Source organism: Lepisma saccharinum, chromosome 3 (assembly GCF_977018435.1).
Source record: "Lepisma saccharinum chromosome 3, izLepSacc3.1, whole genome shotgun sequence".
Taxonomy (NCBI): Eukaryota; Metazoa; Arthropoda; class Insecta; order Zygentoma; family Lepismatidae; genus Lepisma; species Lepisma saccharinum.
This window is the reverse complement of record NC_139231.1, coordinates 109,219,251-109,238,231: the sequence shown is the minus strand read 5'-3', so window position 1 is coordinate 109,238,231 and position 18,981 is coordinate 109,219,251. Positions and strand designations below refer to the sequence as shown.

Below are 18,981 nucleotides of genomic sequence, written 5' to 3'. Positions count from 1 at the left end.
CAACGCAGAGAAGTACTGCACCATCCTGGGTGACCACCTCCATCCCATGGTTCAGACTTTGTTTCCCGATGCATGCCCCATCTTCCAAGATGATAACGCCCCTATTCACACTGCTAGGTGCGTTGATGCATGGTTTGATGAGCACAGTGATGAGGTAGAACATCTCATCTGGTGTCCACAGTCCCCCGATCTTAACATCATTGAGCCTTTGTGAGGTATTTTTGAGGCCAAAGTGCGTAATCGGTTTCCACCTCCAATGACACTTTCGGAACTTGAGACTGTTTTGTGCGAGGAGTGGCTACGTATTCCAGTTCACACTGTACAGGACCTTTATTTGTCTATCCCACGTAGGATACAAGCTGTCATTCAGGCAAATGGGGGGCCCAACCCCCTACTAATACAAGTTTTCTGCAATTGCATTGGTGTTCATATTATTTTGTCCATTACCTGTATATCTACAAACAAGTCATAAATGTTACGGGACATATTAATCTACAAAAAAATTGATAATTGTATAAAAATTTCCAACTCAAATTTACCTAATCAGCTTCAAGATATCTTATTTTGCAATAATCTTCCATCTGTTAGATTGTTCTGCAAAGGACACTAACAAAGTAAACAGTTCATGATTGGGGAAAGAGAGACGCGGTAGTATATAAATACGGAGAAACTAGTACTCACTTTTATCCGCGAAGCTGTTTTTTCTTCTTTTTCGATTAATTTCAGTGGCCACTGCCACCATCCTCGTTGGAACTTGCTGCGCTGTTGCTTGGCGTGCGTCTTTTGTTCGTAGTTCTCTGGCCGCCGTTAGGTGCGCTGTGCGTCTTGGTGCGTCGTCTGCTATTTCCGGGCGATAACTGCTGCAGTAGTGGAATCCAAGTATGGTGCGCTTGCCCGCTATCGATGTTTAGTTCGTGCGGGAAGTGCATTATGGCGTGCGTTTCCTTGATTTTGGTGTCTATGAGCGTGTGGGCAGTGTGTTTGACTCGAACCTTTTGAATTTTATGGCTATTGTATTTGATATGTCTAGCAAGACCAATCTCATTTCAACCACAAACTTACATACGTGTTCCGCAACAGTGCCGATGCTAAAAATCTGGTAACTTCAATAGTGCAAGCTGACAGTGCAAAACTAGCCAGCATTGATATAGTAGATATGTACAGTTCAATCCCCATAGACCTAGCACTACGTTCGGTGGAAAGATGGCTGACAACTAACAGAATCCCGGCCCTAGAGGTACAAGAGATAACCAGACTATTGGAAGTTTGTCTAAAACACAATTACTTTCAATTTGAAGATAAATTCTACAACCAATCCGAGGGCCTTGCGATGGGCAACCCACTATCAGCTCCTTTAGCCAACATCGTCATGCACCTGGCTGAAAAAGAGATACTCCACACTCCAGAACTACAACACATCCGATATGGAAGGTACGCGGACGACACAATAGTTGTATATAAAAAGGCAGAAGAACTCAACCTCCTAGTAGACAAACTAAATAGCATCCACCCCAGGCTCAACTTCACCGTAGAGCATGAAAAACTTGGTAAAATCAACTTCCTGGACATCACCATCAGCCGTGCACTTAACAAATTCACAACCACCGTCTACAGAAAACCGGATGCAGGCAACCAGTACATACATGCTCTCTCTAGCCATCCCCCTAAGCAAAAAGCCAATGTGTGGCTAAACTTTTATCGAAGAGCCTTCTCCTACTGTGGCAAAGAAGAGGATCTACGAGAGGAGATAGCCACCATCACAGAAATAGCCCTGAAACATGGCTACACTGAATCACAACTCTCCACTTGGTGCAGTAAGGCGGAAATACAGGTCAGACACCCTAACCTACCACAATCAACCCATCCACAAGCAACCCAGCCACAACCAACCCCCAGTGACCAATATAAATGGTTTGCCTTCCCCTACCATCCCACCACTTCCAACCGCATAGCCAAAGCCCTTCTCCCATTTGGCATCAAAGTAGCGCACAAACCCAACTCCAAAATAACTGACAAACTGAACAAGCACAAACGGTACTTCCTCTCCCCCCTTGACAACCCAGGTGTATATGATGCAGAGTGTGAATGCAAGGCTCATTACATCGGCAGGTCCATCAGATCTGTCAATGAAAGAATCCAACAGCACCTAGCAGATGCGAAAAAAGCCCAACCCACTACTGGTCTTGCTAGACATATCAAATACAATAGCCATAAAATTCAAAAGGTTCGAGTCAAACACACTGCCCACACGCTCATAGACACCAAAATCAAGGAAACGCACGCCATAATGCACTTCCCGCACGAACTAAACATCGATAGCGGGCAAGCGCACCATACTTGGATTCCACTACTGCAGCAGTTATCGCCCGGAAATAGCAGACGACGCACCAAGACGCACAGCGCACCTAACGGCGGCCAGAGAACTACGAACAAAAGACGCACGCCAAGCAACAGCGCAGCAAGTTCCAACGAGGATGGTGGCAGTGGCCACTGAAATTAATCGAAAAAGAAGAAAAAACAGCTTCGCGGATAAAAGTGAGTACTAGTTTCTCCGTATTTATATACTACCGCGTCTCTCTTTCCCCAATCATGAATACAGAACCTTCGCGTGTGAAGGAATTACGGGAATACGAACGGAACGAACGTAAGTTACTTGTGCGTCGTTTAGACGTAATTTTCTTGAAAGCGTGCAAGCGGTGCGATGTTTTTCCCAAGTTCATCCAGTGGAAAGTGCAAAATAGCAGCTACAGAATGAAGAACGTTATCCATATTTCACAAAAACGTGCGCTTTCCGCCGTTATTTCCGACAAACATGCAGAAATTCGCCGACTGGCTCACACGTGCGAACGACAAAGAAATAGACTGGAAACCACGCTACCACCCGCTAAGTGGGAGCATGCAAAGAATAACATCGAATACATGCTGCAAATCTTGGAAAACCAAAAAACTAGGTCTTTACGCAACAAACTTCACCACTTGGGAGGAACGTGGCCGAGTGAAAATGCAATCAACCCAGATGACGGACATGGAAAAAACATAATAAATCTGTCAAATCTCTCAATCCCCAACAAATTCAAAGAACTCCTTGCCTACGGCGATAAGTTTAATGTACAAAACAGTAAGCCACCCACCCTCGACCTCATATGTGCGGCAGAAAAAGCAGCTTGTTTTGCTCCCAAACCCCAAGATTCGGAAAACATCAGAACGTCAGCAGCCGGAATTTTTCAAAAAGTGATGACCAACAGTGAAACCAGGAAACCTAATCCAGTGCACCAAGAAATCTCTTCTGTCCTCTCCGATTTTGGCAAATGGCTGAACACCAATGATGTTTGGTGTCTAAAGTCTGACAAAACAAACCAGTTCGTAATCATGCACAAAGGTGATTACTCCACGAAAGTGATAGACAAGCTAAACAGTGACTCGTACAGTGTCATCAAAAAAGACCCCACAGACAGGTACAATAGAATTGTGAAAAATGCAGTGAAATCTAGTGCCATACTTAGTGAACAAGACCACAAATTCCTCCTCAATCCCCACCCTTCACCTGCCATTGCCTATGGCATTCCTAAAACTCATAAACCTGGAATCCCCATGCGACTTATAATAGCTGGCTTCAATTACCCCACAGTTCACCTAACAAACTGGCTAAAAAACAAAATATCTCATTTCAACCACAAACTTACATACGTGTTCCGCAACAGTGCCGATGCTAAAAATCTGGTAACTTCAATAGTGCAAGCTGACAGTGCAAAACTAGCCAGCATTGATATAGTAGATATGTACAGTTCAATCCCCATAGACCTAGCACTACGTTCGGTGGAAAGATGGCTGACAACTAACAGAATCCCGGCCCTAGAGGTACAAGAGATAACCAGACTATTGGAAGTTTGTCTAAAACACAATTACTTTCAATTTGAAGATAAATTCTACAACCAATCCGAGGGCCTTGCGATGGGCAACCCACTATCAGCTCCTTTAGCCAACATCGTCATGCACCTGGCTGAAAAAGAGATACTCCACACTCCAGAACTACAACACATCCGATATGGAAGGTACGCGGACGACACAATAGTTGTATATAAAAAGGCAGAAGAACTCAACCTCCTAGTAGACAAACTAAATAGCATCCACCCCAGGCTCAACTTCACCGTAGAGCATGAAAAACTTGGTAAAATCAACTTCCTGGACATCACCATCAGCCGTGCACTTAACAAATTCACAACCACCGTCTACAGAAAACCGGATGCAGGCAACCAGTACATACATGCTCTCTCTAGCCATCCCCCTAAGCAAAAAGCCAATGTGTGGCTAAACTTTTATCGAAGAGCCTTCTCCTACTGTGGCAAAGAAGAGGATCTACGAGAGGAGATAGCCACCATCACAGAAATAGCCCTGAAACATGGCTACACTGAATCACAACTCTCCACTTGGTGCAGTAAGGCGGAAATACAGGTCAGACACCCTAACCTACCACAATCAACCCATCCACAAGCAACCCAGCCACAACCAACCCCCAGTGACCAATATAAATGGTTTGCCTTCCCCTACCATCCCACCACTTCCAACCGCATAGCCAAAGCCCTTCTCCCATTTGGCATCAAAGTAGCGCACAAACCCAACTCCAAAATAACTGACAAACTGAACAAGCACAAACGGTACTTCCTCTCCCCCCTTGACAACCCAGGTGTATATGATGCAGAGTGTGAATGCAAGGCTCATTACATCGGCAGGTCCATCAGATCTGTCAATGAAAGAATCCAACAGCACCTAGCAGATGCGAAAAAAGCCCAACCCACTACTGGTCTTGCTAGACATATCAAATACAATAGCCATAAAATTCAAAAGGTTCGAGTCAAACACACTGCCCACACGCTCATAGACACCAAAATCAAGGAAACGCGCGCCATAATGCACTTCCCGCACGAACTAAACATCGATAGCGGGCAAGCGCACCATACTTGGATTCCACTACTGCAGCAGTTATCGCCCGGAAATAGCAGACGACGCACCAAGACGCACAGCGCACCTAACGGCGGCCAGAGAACTACGAACAAAAGACGCACGCCAAGCAACAGCGCAGCAAGTTCCAACGAGGATGGTGGCAGTGGCCACTGAAATTAATCGAAAAAGAAGAAAAAACAGCTTCGCGGATAAAAGTGAGTACTAGTTTCTCCGTATTTATATACTACCGCGTCTCTCTTTCCCCAATCATGAATACAGAACCTTCGCGTGTGAAGGAATTACGGGAATACGAACGGAACGAACGTAAGTTACTTGTGCGTCGTTTAGACGTAATTTTCTTGAAAGCGTGCAAGCGGTGCGATGTTTTTCCCAAGTTCATCCAGTGGAAAGTGCAAAATAGCAGCTACAGAATGAAGAACGTTATCCATATTTCACAAAAACGTGCGCTTTCCGCCGTTATTTCCGACAAACATGCAGAAATTCGCCGACTGGCTCACACGTGCGAACGACAAAGAAATAGACTGGAAACCACGCTACCACCCGCTAAGTGGGAGCATGCAAAGAATAACATCGAATACATGCTGCAAATCTTGGAAAACCAAAAAACTAGGTCTTTACGCAACAAACTTCACCACTTGGGAGGAACGTGGCCGAGTGAAAATGCAATCAACCCAGATGACGGACATGGAAAAAACATAATAAATCTGTCAAATCTCTCAATCCCCAACAAATTCAAAGAACTCCTTGCCTACGGCGATAAGTTTAATGTACAAAACAGTAAGCCACCCACCCTCGACCTCATATGTGCGGCAGAAAAAGCAGCTTGTTTTGCTCCCAAACCCCAAGATTCGGAAAACATCAGAACGTCAGCAGCCGGAATTTTTCAAAAAGTGATGACCAACAGTGAAACCAGGAAACCTAATCCAGTGCACCAAGAAATCTCTTCTGTCCTCTCCGATTTTGGCAAATGGCTGAACACCAATGATGTTTGGTGTCTAAAGTCTGACAAAACAAACCAGTTCGTAATCATGCACAAAGGTGATTACTCCACGAAAGTGATAGACAAGCTAAACAGTGACTCGTACAGTGTCATCAAAAAAGACCCCACAGACAGGTACAATAGAATTGTGAAAAATGCAGTGAAATCTAGTGCCATACTTAGTGAACAAGACCACAAATTCCTCCTCAATCCCCACCCTTCACCTGCCATTGCCTATGGCATTCCTAAAACTCATAAACCTGGAATCCCCATGCGACTTATAATAGCTGGCTTCAATTACCCCACAGTTCACCTAACAAACTGGCTAAAAAACAAAATATCTCATTTCAACCACAAACTTACATACGTGTTCCGCAACAGTGCCGATGCTAAAAATCTGGTAACTTCAATAGTGCAAGCTGACAGTGCAAAACTAGCCAGCATTGATATAGTAGATATGTACAGTTCAATCCCCATAGACCTAGCACTACGTTCGGTGGAAAGATGGCTGACAACTAACAGAATCCCGGCCCTAGAGGTACAAGAGATAACCAGACTATTGGAAGTTTGTCTAAAACACAATTACTTTCAATTTGAAGATAAATTCTACAACCAATCCGAGGGCCTTGCGATGGGCAACCCACTATCAGCTCCTTTAGCCAACATCGTCATGCACCTGGCTGAAAAAGAGATACTCCACACTCCAGAACTACAACACATCCGATATGGAAGGTACGCGGACGACACAATAGTTGTATATAAAAAGGCAGAAGAACTCAACCTCCTAGTAGACAAACTAAATAGCATCCACCCCAGGCTCAACTTCACCGTAGAGCATGAAAAACTTGGTAAAATCAACTTCCTGGACATCACCATCAGCCGTGCACTTAACAAATTCACAACCACCGTCTACAGAAAACCGGATGCAGGCAACCAGTACATACATGCTCTCTCTAGCCATCCCCCTAAGCAAAAAGCCAATGTGTGGCTAAACTTTTATCGAAGAGCCTTCTCCTACTGTGGCAAAGAAGAGGATCTACGAGAGGAGATAGCCACCATCACAGAAATAGCCCTGAAACATGGCTACACTGAATCACAACTCTCCACTTGGTGCAGTAAGGCGGAAATACAGGTCAGACACCCTAACCTACCACAATCAACCCATCCACAAGCAACCCAGCCACAACCAACCCCCAGTGACCAATATAAATGGTTTGCCTTCCCCTACCATCCCACCACTTCCAACCGCATAGCCAAAGCCCTTCTCCCATTTGGCATCAAAGTAGCGCACAAACCCAACTCCAAAATAACTGACAAACTGAACAAGCACAAACGGTACTTCCTCTCCCCCCTTGACAACCCAGGTGTATATGATGCAGAGTGTGAATGCAAGGCTCATTACATCGGCAGGTCCATCAGATCTGTCAATGAAAGAATCCAACAGCACCTAGCAGATGCGAAAAAAGCCCAACCCACTACTGGTCTTGCTAGACATATCAAATACAATAGCCATAAAATTCAAAAGGTTCGAGTCAAACACACTGCCCACACGCTCATAGACACCAAAATCAAGGAAACGCGCGCCATAATGCACTTCCCGCACGAACTAAACATCGATAGCGGGCAAGCGCACCATACTTGGATTCCACTACTGCAGCAGTTATCACCCGGAAATAGCAGACGACGCACCAAGACGCACAGCGCACCTAACGGCGGCCAGAGAACTACGAACAAAAGACGCACGCCAAGCAACAGCGCAGCAAGTTCCAACGAGGATGGTGGCAGTGGCCACTGAAATTAATCGAAAAAGAAGAAAAAACAGCTTCGCGGATAAAAGTGAGTACTAGTTTCTCCGTATTTAAAGTAAACAGATTGAGAAAATTCTGTTTTAATTTCCACTCAGCTTTCTTTTCCTTCCTTGATAAAAATATAAGCTAAACTGAAAAATTTGCCTCAGGACATTTATAAATATGTATACATTCAATAGGATTTGGATTAATAAAAGTTGCAATTTTTCACTTCTAACATTTCACTCCTACTAACCTGAAAAAGGAAGATCACTTCCGCTGGGTTCCAAAGACCTCTGCACATTCAAATTTACAGCATAAGAACCACTGTCCCGTTGGGGAAACGTGGGACTGCTGCCATACATCATGTAAGGGTAACTGCAAGCAGCTGTTGGTCCTGGAGCGGAACTTTGGCAATACGCTGGATATGTCATCATCTGCGTCATGGAACTGCTTGGCTGGAGGGCTTGCGGAGGTTCCAAGGTTCCTAGTGCCGCTGCTGCATTTGCAGAGGAGTGCATCGGAGATGTGGTCTCCGAAGTAGAAAACCTGTTATCGCTTGGAGATAAGGATGATAATGTGCACGTTGTGGCTTGGGAATTATCAGACATGGCAGATGTTGGGGAGTGATGATCCTCACAAGATAAATCCTGGAAGAAGAAAAATACCAGAAAGCTGTAAATTTGCATATCTTGGGTTAAAATTTCAGGAGATGTCTAGTTTCAAACGAAACCACCCAAATTATGCACTTTGGGGCAGCTGGTTTAAATTTAAACCAGCACCATGTGGCAGCAATGAACACATCCTTTCTTAAAATTTACAGATGATACAGAAGGTTGATCCGTCTATAATATGTGTCAGATTTTAAACCTTCACCCCTGCTCACAGAATCGCCTGATCTGAATGATTCAAACAGCAGGAGAAAGCCAAAGGCCTCTAGTATCGTGCCAAGTTCATGTGTGTGTGGTGTGTGCATCATGGCTCCCAAGGTGAACCGATTTTGGGAATGCTACGTCGTAGCACTTTTCCACCCCAAGTTTTCCGTGACACAGATTCAAAAACAGTGCTGGGAAAATGGATGTGCATTGGGGTTAACGACAATCAAGAACATAATTAATCGACATAAACACCACGACCTTCCAGCACTTCGTTCACCTGCAAAGGGGAGTAGAAAGCGACCGTGTACTGTGGTGACTCCTCCTGTAGCTCGGAAGTTGTGCCGAATGGCCTTACAGGAAAACACTCCTATGCAACGTGTGATGGCAAGACGAGTGCACTTGACATAGTCAACTGTGAACTGCAACCTACGTGACAAATTAAAGCTCCGGATGGTGTTTAAAAATCGTGGGCACTTCCTCACTGCGGCGGGAGAGAAAGACTCACTGCAGGTGCCTCTACGAACGCCATCTATCCGGGGAAAAGTGGAAGTTTGTTGCCACACTCGATGAAGCATGGATTTATCTATTCGGTTGTGGCAAAATTCGAGCTGTAACGTACACCCCCACGAGATGCAAAAACCCGTCCTGACTACATCCGTCGGTGCAAAGCAAGTTTCGTGAAGGGATTTCTGGTTGTCGCAGGATACTGCTATGACAGCAAGTTAACGATTCAGCTGGTGCCTAAAAACTGCAAAATCAACTCCTCATTTTATCAGAAACATATCCTCACACCAATTTATACAGATGGTCTGCTCCGTTTGTATTGGAATGCAATAAATCAAGTCAGCATGCATATGGATAAGGCCTCATCATACATCTCATTCTACACAGAGATTTCTGCAACAATTGGCGGCAGACACAGACATCCAAGCTATTCCCTTCCAGGACATACCAGTGAATTCACCTGATGCAAGTCCAATGGATTTTTGCGGGTTTGGCCTATTGAAAAGAGCACTTGCATCTCGTCGTGTCACCACTGTTCGTGGCCTCTGGAAAGCCTGCCAAAAGGAGTGGCTCGAGATTCCTGTTCCTGTACTTCAACAGAGCCTCATACAATGGAAGTTACGGTGAGGGCTATTGCCAGGACCCATGGTGCTCACATCGAGGGCAATCGCTGGTGGTCAGGTGGTTTTTCATAAAGTAGGTGAGACGTCAAAATCGGACACATATAGACGGATCAACCTTCTGTATTTCACTTCTGTTCATTTATACACATACTAGCTGATTGCCCGGCGTTGCCCGGGTATTTATTTATCCCAGTCTTCTATTAGACAGGAAAATAATGAATTCTAACTATAGTGTAAAATAAACTTGGAGTTGAAGGGCATTGGGAGTGTCACTATTAATCTTAGCGACCCCGAAAACTATGAATTCCACACTATAGATCCACCAACTTATTTGAAACCCTGGCTAGAAACAAGTGGCGCTAGTGTCGAATGTTTAGGAGGGGAGCTCGGGAACTCTGGGGCAAGGGAAGGGATGGCAGAAACACGTGTTTTTCCCTCTGTGTTGCCAAATCTAGAAGTGGGCGTGTGCCTTGAAAGGTTTGTAAGTAAACAAATATGCAGGTCGAATGTTAAGTTTCGTTTCTAGATGTGGTAATTCAAATAACATAGCATGAGAGGAGGGAGGGGGACACAAAGTTAAAAATGCCAGCTGTATCGCAGAAGGATATCAACAATTTAAACACATAAGATTAATATTCTAAATTATGTAAACTATATATATTTTTTAAAAAAAAAGCAACTTACTTTTGGGTTCTTGCCTCCGGTGGCCTGGAGGCAGATTATAAGGTGTCTATGCCGGAGAGGTCCGAATTCGAACTTTCGCTGTCACTGTCGCTATTTACATCGCTACTTTCGGAACCCGATTCCAGGTTTATAATCAACGTTTGAACATCATCTTCCAGAATTCCACCATTCCTCTGATATTCTTTTTCCAAACGGATGGCATGTTGGCACACACATTCCCATTCCTGCACTGTGACACTGTCAATTGCACTTTCGGTAAGAGCACTTATTTCTCTGAAATTTGAACTTACGTTTCGTAAGGCAACTCTACGCTTTATGGTGCTCCATATGTACTCGATCGGGTTCAAGTTGCAGTGATACGGTGGAAGTCGAAGGACAGGTGGCCGTGGGTTTTCAAAATTGTATCAGCTCGATATACCGGATCGGGAAGGTTATTTTTTTACTTTCAGCAACAATTCTGGCTTTGTTTGTTCGATATCGAAAGTTATGTTATTTTTTATTAGTCATTCTTGAATCTCTAGTTTCTTACTTTTTGTGTTCGGGGCTTTATTGGTTTGAATTGAGTGGTAGGAAGCATTATCCATAACAATGACAGATCTATGTGGGAGATTCGGAATAAGTTTCTGTTCCAACCACTTCTCGAAGTTCTCGGAATTCATTTCGTTATGGTAATCGCCAGAAGTTGTTTTGGCTTGAAATATATTAAGTGCGTTTGGAATAAACCCCATGGAACCCCCGGCGTGACTTATAGTGTTGCCCACGGGACGAGACGGGACAGGCTTTTAAAAATTCGAGACGAGACGAGATTGATCATGTGTCCCGAGACAAACGAATATTTTCGAGACGAGACAGCATTTCACAGTATTTCCACGAGACGAGACAGGCCAAAGTCTCGTCTCGTGGGCAACACTAGTGACTTATGATAAGTCTCTGCCCCGGACTGTCGTTTGTGAAGACATCTGACACATCTTCACTCTGCCAACACTTTTTTTACTTTGTAATTAGGATGAATCCAAGTTTCATCAATGTAAACAACAGGCCTCCCTTCGTTGCGGAATCTGTTGATCGCACGAAGATATTTTGCTCTCCAAACCACAATGTTGCTTCATTCAACCAGAGCTAAGCGAGAGTTTCTACATTTTTTAAATTTAAAGCCTATTTGTTTCATAATTTTCCGTAATGTTTCTCGCCCCCCCACCCATCCCCCTGATAATTAATTTCTTCCTTAGCAATAGCTAAAAGTTTCAATAAGGTAGGAACTTCTCTTTTCACTACGTACATTTCATGGATTTTCCTTCGCAGTATACACTTATCCATGTCGTCAATGACAATCTTATTCTGTCGAGCACGTCTCCGTTTACCAGGAGTTGACAATTTCTGGTTAGGGGTTTGTAAATCTTTTTTCTCTTTTCAGTTTTTTAAGCAATGACTCCGACCGTCCCGTTAGATATACTGCTCTCTTTAGGGGTTCATTGCGAGGATAATTCCACCCGTCTCTTTTCTCTTCCTCACACTTCTCGATGATTCGTAGTAGCAAATTTCGCTCAATGCTGTGCACAACTTTCGACATTTTACACTTACTCAAAAAACACGTCTACGCCCATCAACAACACTCCTCGAATTCTTGAAGAGAGTAAAATTAGCAACACTGTGTCGTCGGAAGTGGGAAGGTCCTTGGCCGACCAGCGCCAGAGCAAACACCGGGGGTGAAAGAAGGGGGTGGGGGAGGCCGGTTAGTTCGCATATTTTCCGAGGTTTCAGAAAGCTTGGTGGATCTATAATATCGGTCGTCTTACATGTCACCCCCTTCCCACCCCCACCTCTAGGGGTGGCAGAGGTTCCTTGGAGTTGAACGGGATTGGGAGTGTCATAATTCATCTTAGAGACCACGAAAACTATGGATTCCACACTAATGTCGGACATTTTCGATTATTTTTATATGGCACCCCCTTCCAACCCCCACCCCTAGGGGTACCAGAAGTGTCCTGAAGTTGAACGGCATTGGTAGTGTCACTTTTCATCTTAACCACCCCGAAAACTATGGATTCCACACTAACATCGGTCGTTTTCGATAATTTTTACGTCACCCCCTTCCCACCCCACCCCTAGGGGTACCAGAGGTGTCCTGAAGTTGAACGGCATTGGTAGTGTCACTATTCATCTTAACAACCCCGAAAACTATGGATTCCACACTAATATCAGTCCTTTGTGATTATTTTTATCACCTCCTTCTCATCCCCACCCTTAGGGGTGCCAGTGGTGTCTTAAGAGTTGAACGGCATTGGGAGTGTCACTATTCATTTAGAGACCCCGAAAACTATAGATTCCACACTAATATCGGTCGTTTTAGATTATTTTTACACCTCACCCCCTCCCCTAGGGGTACCAGAGGTGTCTTGGAAGTTGAACGGCATTGGTAGTGTCACTATTCATCTTAACGAACCCGAAAACTGTGGATTCCACACTAATATTGGTAGTTTTCGATAATTTTTACATGTCACCCCTTTCCCACCCACACCCCTAGGGGTGCCATGGGCGTCTTGGAGTTGAACGGCATTGGGAGTGTCACTATTCATCCTAGAGACCCCGAAAACTATGGATTCCACACTAATAAGGGTCGTTTTTCCATTATTTTTACATGTCATCCCCTCCCACCCTCAGGGGTGCCATACCCCCACAGTATTTCTTTCCAGGTTGCAAGTCGTATGTGTTCCAAGTTTGGTTGTAATCACTCCAGGCATTCGAGAGTTATGCCGGAACAAACAAACAAACAAACAAACAAACAAAACAAAACAAACACACACACAAACACACACACACACACACACACACACACACACACACACACACACACACACACACACACACACACACACACACACACACACACACCAATTTTCATATATTTGAAGATGTAGGCGTAACAAACTAGAATGACAACACAATATACAGAATGTATTGAACATTTATAGTACAAGAACTATTAACACATACAGCAAAAGGTGCATATCAGTACATAAAGAATCTCCCAAGTTTGATACGTACCATCAATTCTGAAATCAAATTATGAATCACCCTGTATGTGCTGTTACTATTCTTAACACGCACTTGGAAATTATCAATTTTTTTTTTTAAGAAAAATTATGCAATGTAATGTAAAATGTAACATATGAATGGGGTATTATTTCAACCAATGTTTCTTGCTGATATGTTTTATTTTTATGTGTAATAATAATAATGACTGATGATATGATGGAACACCCATGCCCAGGCCAGGTTCAAACCTGGGAACCTTGGTGTTGCAGCATGCTGTGCTAACCACTGCACCATGGAGGTTGGCGTGTAATAATGACAAGAGTGAAAGGGAAAAATATTGTTCCCAACATTCAACTATTAGGGGTTCAAAGGGAGAGACCTCCAACTTTCATTACCTAAAAATTACTATTTTTAAAAATTAGTTGCACATTTTCCATTTTTTCTCAAAATTTGTGGATTGGGATTACTCCAAGTGTGGTCTTTTGTTCTAGTGCATCCAGCCAATGAATCCTAGAACAAATTTTGCAGAAATCTATTCCGCAAGATGGGTGCACTGTTTTTCTTATACACTGTTATTACTACTCCCCCCCCTTTCAGTCTACTTTGGTCTATTGTGGTGGCTATAGGGGGATTTTATAAATTTCACCTCCGCTAAGAGTCATGTCCCACCCCTCCTGGACATGAAAAATGCCAACATACAAAAACTAACACAAAGACACTGTACTTACAGTAAAGGTTTGGCATGTATTGACATCCACTGAATTCATGTTCTGCAGAGTCATCTGAATCTGCTGATTGTCAGACCTCTCTCTGTAAAATCTGTAAAACGAGAAATATGAATGTTTTGCAACTACCTATTATGTTAGCATATTGATCAGTTCTCATTGTTGATATTTTTTTCAATAGAGTTTTATTCAACTGAAGCATGAGGGTGAAATATTGCTTTCTAAGTCAAGCCATATCATATGGCAAAGACTGAGATATCTGGATAAACCAGTTTAGGGGAGGGTGATGGGATGCTTGCCCAGATCAACAAGGAGAAATGCAGTGCCTATGCAAATTATCCTAGTGGTGGATGTTTTATGAGAATTATCCTAACTGTGGGGATGGCATCACCCCATGTTCCCCCTACTTTGACCACTGCTGAACCCTCTCTCCCTGAGAAAAATCCTCAGGGCAGCCTTGTCAAATGGACTTACATTCAAAAATGCATTTACCCTTTCTTCTTTCTTAAATACTGCAAAATATAAAGGATATTCAAATATAAACAAAAACTTGTCTAGAACACCTTTATTATGCATTAACTTCCTTTAAAATATTTGAAAATTACCAGCAGTAACTGGTTTGGAAACACAAAAAGCACAATGCTGGTGAAAAATAAATTAAAAACTTTACATAATTTCCAAAATACAGTCAACTCTCGATTCTACGACCCCGGGTATAACAACCCTCTCGAAGTAACGACCCTCTCGAAGTAACGACCCTTTTCCCGTGAAACGTGAAAATTTAGAAAAATTTGGGGAAAAAAGTTGAAAAATTGAAGGAAATCAGCCGAAAAATGCGTTGTTTTTTCCTCCATTCATTCCTTTTACGAGCGCTCTACCTCTCACAATTGGGTCTGAACTAAAAATAGACACCACCACACCATGCTTGAGTGATATCCAATTGCACTTGACCTTTGCCCTCCCCTCCCTCAAGCGCACCAATGTTACCCCGCACCCGACGGCCGCTACCCAATGCACCAGGCTTGTTTTGCCACGCTTGCTCTTGGATATGCCAGAAGAGATGGAATGTGCTTGGATGTTATTTTAAATCGACTTGACTTGTTACCTTGTCCTAAGAGCTGCTGAAAACTCAGGGAGGGGGGGGGAGAAGCCCGAAATGACTGCTGGGCTTGCAGTCTTTGCCAATGTGTATGGCAGGTCAAGCTCTTTCATCTATAAATACACCACCTTGAGAGATAAGATCGCAGGAATGTTCGAAAATACAGATGTGAGGCGCCTGGAAGTCTGGCCCATCTGCCCAGCTCTGACCTAGAGTTCAGCAGGTTCCCGTGAGTTAGCAACTCTCGGCCTTGTAGCCAACAACTTCCGGTAACCGCTTTCATTCAAAACGTGTTCTTTGTTCCCTGCAACACTTCATAAAAATGCGAAACTGTTAGATAATCAAAACCACATAGGTGAACTAAAGATCGTCAACCCGCTTAATGCATTGTCATCCAGGTTTCCACAAAAGTTTACTTCGATCTTACATGCATCATAACTCCCGTTTCCCACTTCATACGTTTTCCTAATTGTGTCGATGTCGTAATATCTGCCAAAAGTGTTCCGTTGGCTTACTGACTTCTCCCTCTTTTCCTATCAGCAAACGTAGGGGGAGGGGGGGGGGGGTATGCGATGCAGATTGTTTCAGCCACGATTTTCTTGTTGATGCAGGCTGATTACAGGCGAGAGTGGAAAAGGATCCACCCCTCTTCCTTTCCTTTGACGTCTAAAATGGGGCAACCAGTTCTGGATATTCTTGAAAACGAACAAAAACCATAGAACAAGTAAAAAAAAAAGTGACCCTCCCCCCTTTCCCCAGCTCATTCTCCGCCACTGGTGTGCATGGCAATGTTGATAATTGCAGAATTCAGGTTTTTTTTTTTTGGTTTTTTTTTAATGCTGTTGTCTGCATAGGAAATATTGCCCGTATTATTGTCTGTTGCATGGTAAAACGTAAAGCAAGGGTCATTTCTTTCTTCTTTACACTGCTGTTAAAAGTTCCCTCTTCAACAGTTGCGTTATCTCTAAAATGCTGGGATCTTTCTCTTCCGCCACCTGCTCGAACATCCAGTCGGTCTCCTTGTTTTTACGATGCAGCTGGCGCCAGTGTTTTGTCTAGCGTCTGCAAAGCTCTTGCTTGCCGATAACAGCGATGACTTATCCAGCGCGAAGGAAAAAGTTATTGTTTTGAATCTTGCAAAGCTGTTTTGATTTGACGATAACCTAATTCGATCTCCAGAAAGGAAAACAAGAGTTAAAATAACTTCATGTTCTGCACCTTCTGATAAGCAAATCTGTAAATTTAATTTGCATCCGCTTTTCTTCAGAACCATTCATGTGGAGAAAAAAAAAAAGAGTGTTCAATGTAGGAATGGTCGCTGAGACCGATTAAAAAGACATTATTCAAGGGGAAAACGTTTGGAGGGGTGGGGTTTGACATCGAGAATACTCCTAAATCCAACATTAAATTGTCCATTAACGTGAGAGTAAATAATACCATTTTGATATGTGAAAATGCGCAGTTTCATAAAGCTTGTTTTCAGTTCATTTTATGCTGATGGGCTAATCGGGACTAAATATACAGTTTAAAGTGAAATTCAATTCCAAACCCGAATGATTATCGACTGCCACGCTGTTTAATGACATGTCCTAGAATATGCATTGGGTGAAAACACATTGCAAGTTGCGCATTTCCTTTTTCATGGATTACAATGCAAGTCAAGGAAGGAGTTTGGACTGCTCTCTTGAATGGAGAAAGAGGGCGAATGAAGTTGGTTGAAGCAAAGAAAAGTGACTTTTTTTTTTTTTACGATGTATTGTACACAGCCGAACCAGAACGAAAATTACAGCCCTGACTTTATTTCTTTTTGTCTGGTACCTAGAGAGGTTGTGTTGTTTCTCCCGAGAGATCTAATCTTACCAGTTAATCTTGTAACAGACGATGCTCCAGCAAACCCGTATAAAATCCAACATTCATTCTGCCCGATTATCTCCAGACTTTTGCTGGCACCAGTCTGACTGGTGTCAAGATTCTTCGAGTTTCGCTTGCAATAAGCAAGAGATTGTTTTCCTTTCCATTGGTCTCAGTGCAAACGGGTTTCTCATGAACTAGAATTGTAAGAATTTCCTGGAAAAGCAACGACTGTGCACAATTGAAACAAAGTAACATTATTTTAAATTCTCTTTTGTGAAAACTTTTCATGTTCTATTTTCCTTCTCACAACATGCATCCTGTGCATAACAGGTTGTATAACTACCAGGATAAATGGTGTTACCATCTCCTAGGCATCTTTGTGTCTGTTTGAGCTCCCTTTAAGCTGAAAATTGGTGCAAATTCCAATAACGACCCCTTCGAAATAACAACCCTTTTCCCGGGAACTGTGAAAGGTCGTTGAATCGAGAGTTGACTGTAATTATACTCCAAAAGGCATTTTTACAGACCTTGTGAAGGACAAAAACACCAGGAAAGTATAGGCATATGTTGATGCATCTACATCGGTATTGACACAGCTCCAGCTTGTTAAATTTTATATTGGTACTTCATTGGTATTGGCAAAAAATCATATCGCTCTATCCCTACTTTAATAACACTTATTTTGTTTCGTATGTGGTTGTGGCTCACTATTTTACATGCAATAAATGTTTCAACTAGGGAAGTTATAATTGGATGGAGCACAAACAAATATGCACACAAAAAAATATTCTACATTAATCTCTCTGGCCAGTCTTGGATTTTCTTCAGCCAATGATGACTGACCCTGTCAAAATATTGTGTATAAGGGTCATTCTAAAAAAAAAAGGGGTAGAAACCTTGCCATAAAATATGTTTTAAAAATATTTAGACATCTTCTTTCAGCAGGAATTAATTTAGTCATTGGTTACAAGATTCATCACCTTTATTTCTTCCAGAAATAATTCTTCCTCTTTTCGGAATTTTACACCGATTATGTAGATTTTCTCCTCCGTGGACTGTCTGGATTCAAAATTTATGGATGTACATTATTTGAATATATTTTCCTTTAGCAGGGTTGCTATGATTTTTTTTAAAAGAAATTTCTTGACTTTCCAGCTTTTCCAGTCCAAAAATGAAATTTTTCCAGACATGTTTATCATCATGATTTTTTTCTTTTGAACCTTGTATTTCTCAATTAAATATATAATCTGTTAATTATTATGAATATTCACTGTCGCAACTTTTTTAAGCAAATTTAATTCTACACATACAAGAAAACATGAAAATTCAGAGTAAAATGTAAAATTACAATCGGCATCAAATGTATTGGGTGCTACAATCAAGTGCATCTAACCATCAGGCTAAGGTAACAGAGGTATATTATTTCACAATAACAAATTTCCACAATATAAAAACAACAGAAAAAGTTAATAAACCATACCCAATTTTTGATTTTCTGGCAGATTTGTAGAAAATGCTGCTATTTTGCTTACATTTACGAGGGCAAATCGAAAAGTCTTTGCGCCTAATTTTTTTCTAGCTTGTTATAAGTGTTATTACAAAAGCGAGATATACGAGCGATGCAGTAGGCTTTTTTGGAACAGCCCTATTGTAACTTCAGATTTCTTCCATGGCACGGTGCTGTTATCAATTGGCAAAGATGGCTGGAGTGCTCAGGAAGTCCACGACATATGAGCAGTGAAGTGTTATTCGTTTTTTATGGTGCAAAGGACAAAAAGCCACAGATATCTACAGGGAAATGGAGCCATTGTATGGGGACAAGCTACTGTCCCATACTCTCTCATCTGCGA

The 18,981-nt window shown here is 42.6% G+C and overlaps 1 protein-coding gene across 2 annotated transcripts in view; it reads right to left on the bottom strand.

Moving 5' to 3' along the window:
* LOC145985297 (deubiquitinase otu-like) overlaps positions 1 to 18,981 on the bottom strand; it is a 72,469-nt gene that overhangs the window by 10,068 nt on the left and 43,420 nt on the right. For both annotated transcript variants that reach the window (XM_083119140.1, XM_083119141.1), the window contains exons 11-12: positions 14,182 to 14,272; positions 7,985 to 8,378 (exon numbers count right to left, since the gene is read on the bottom strand). In XM_083119140.1, coding sequence (XP_082975266.1) covers positions 7,985 to 8,378; positions 14,182 to 14,272 — 485 coding nt within the window. The remainder of the gene's footprint in view (positions 1 to 7,984; positions 8,379 to 14,181; positions 14,273 to 18,981) is intronic.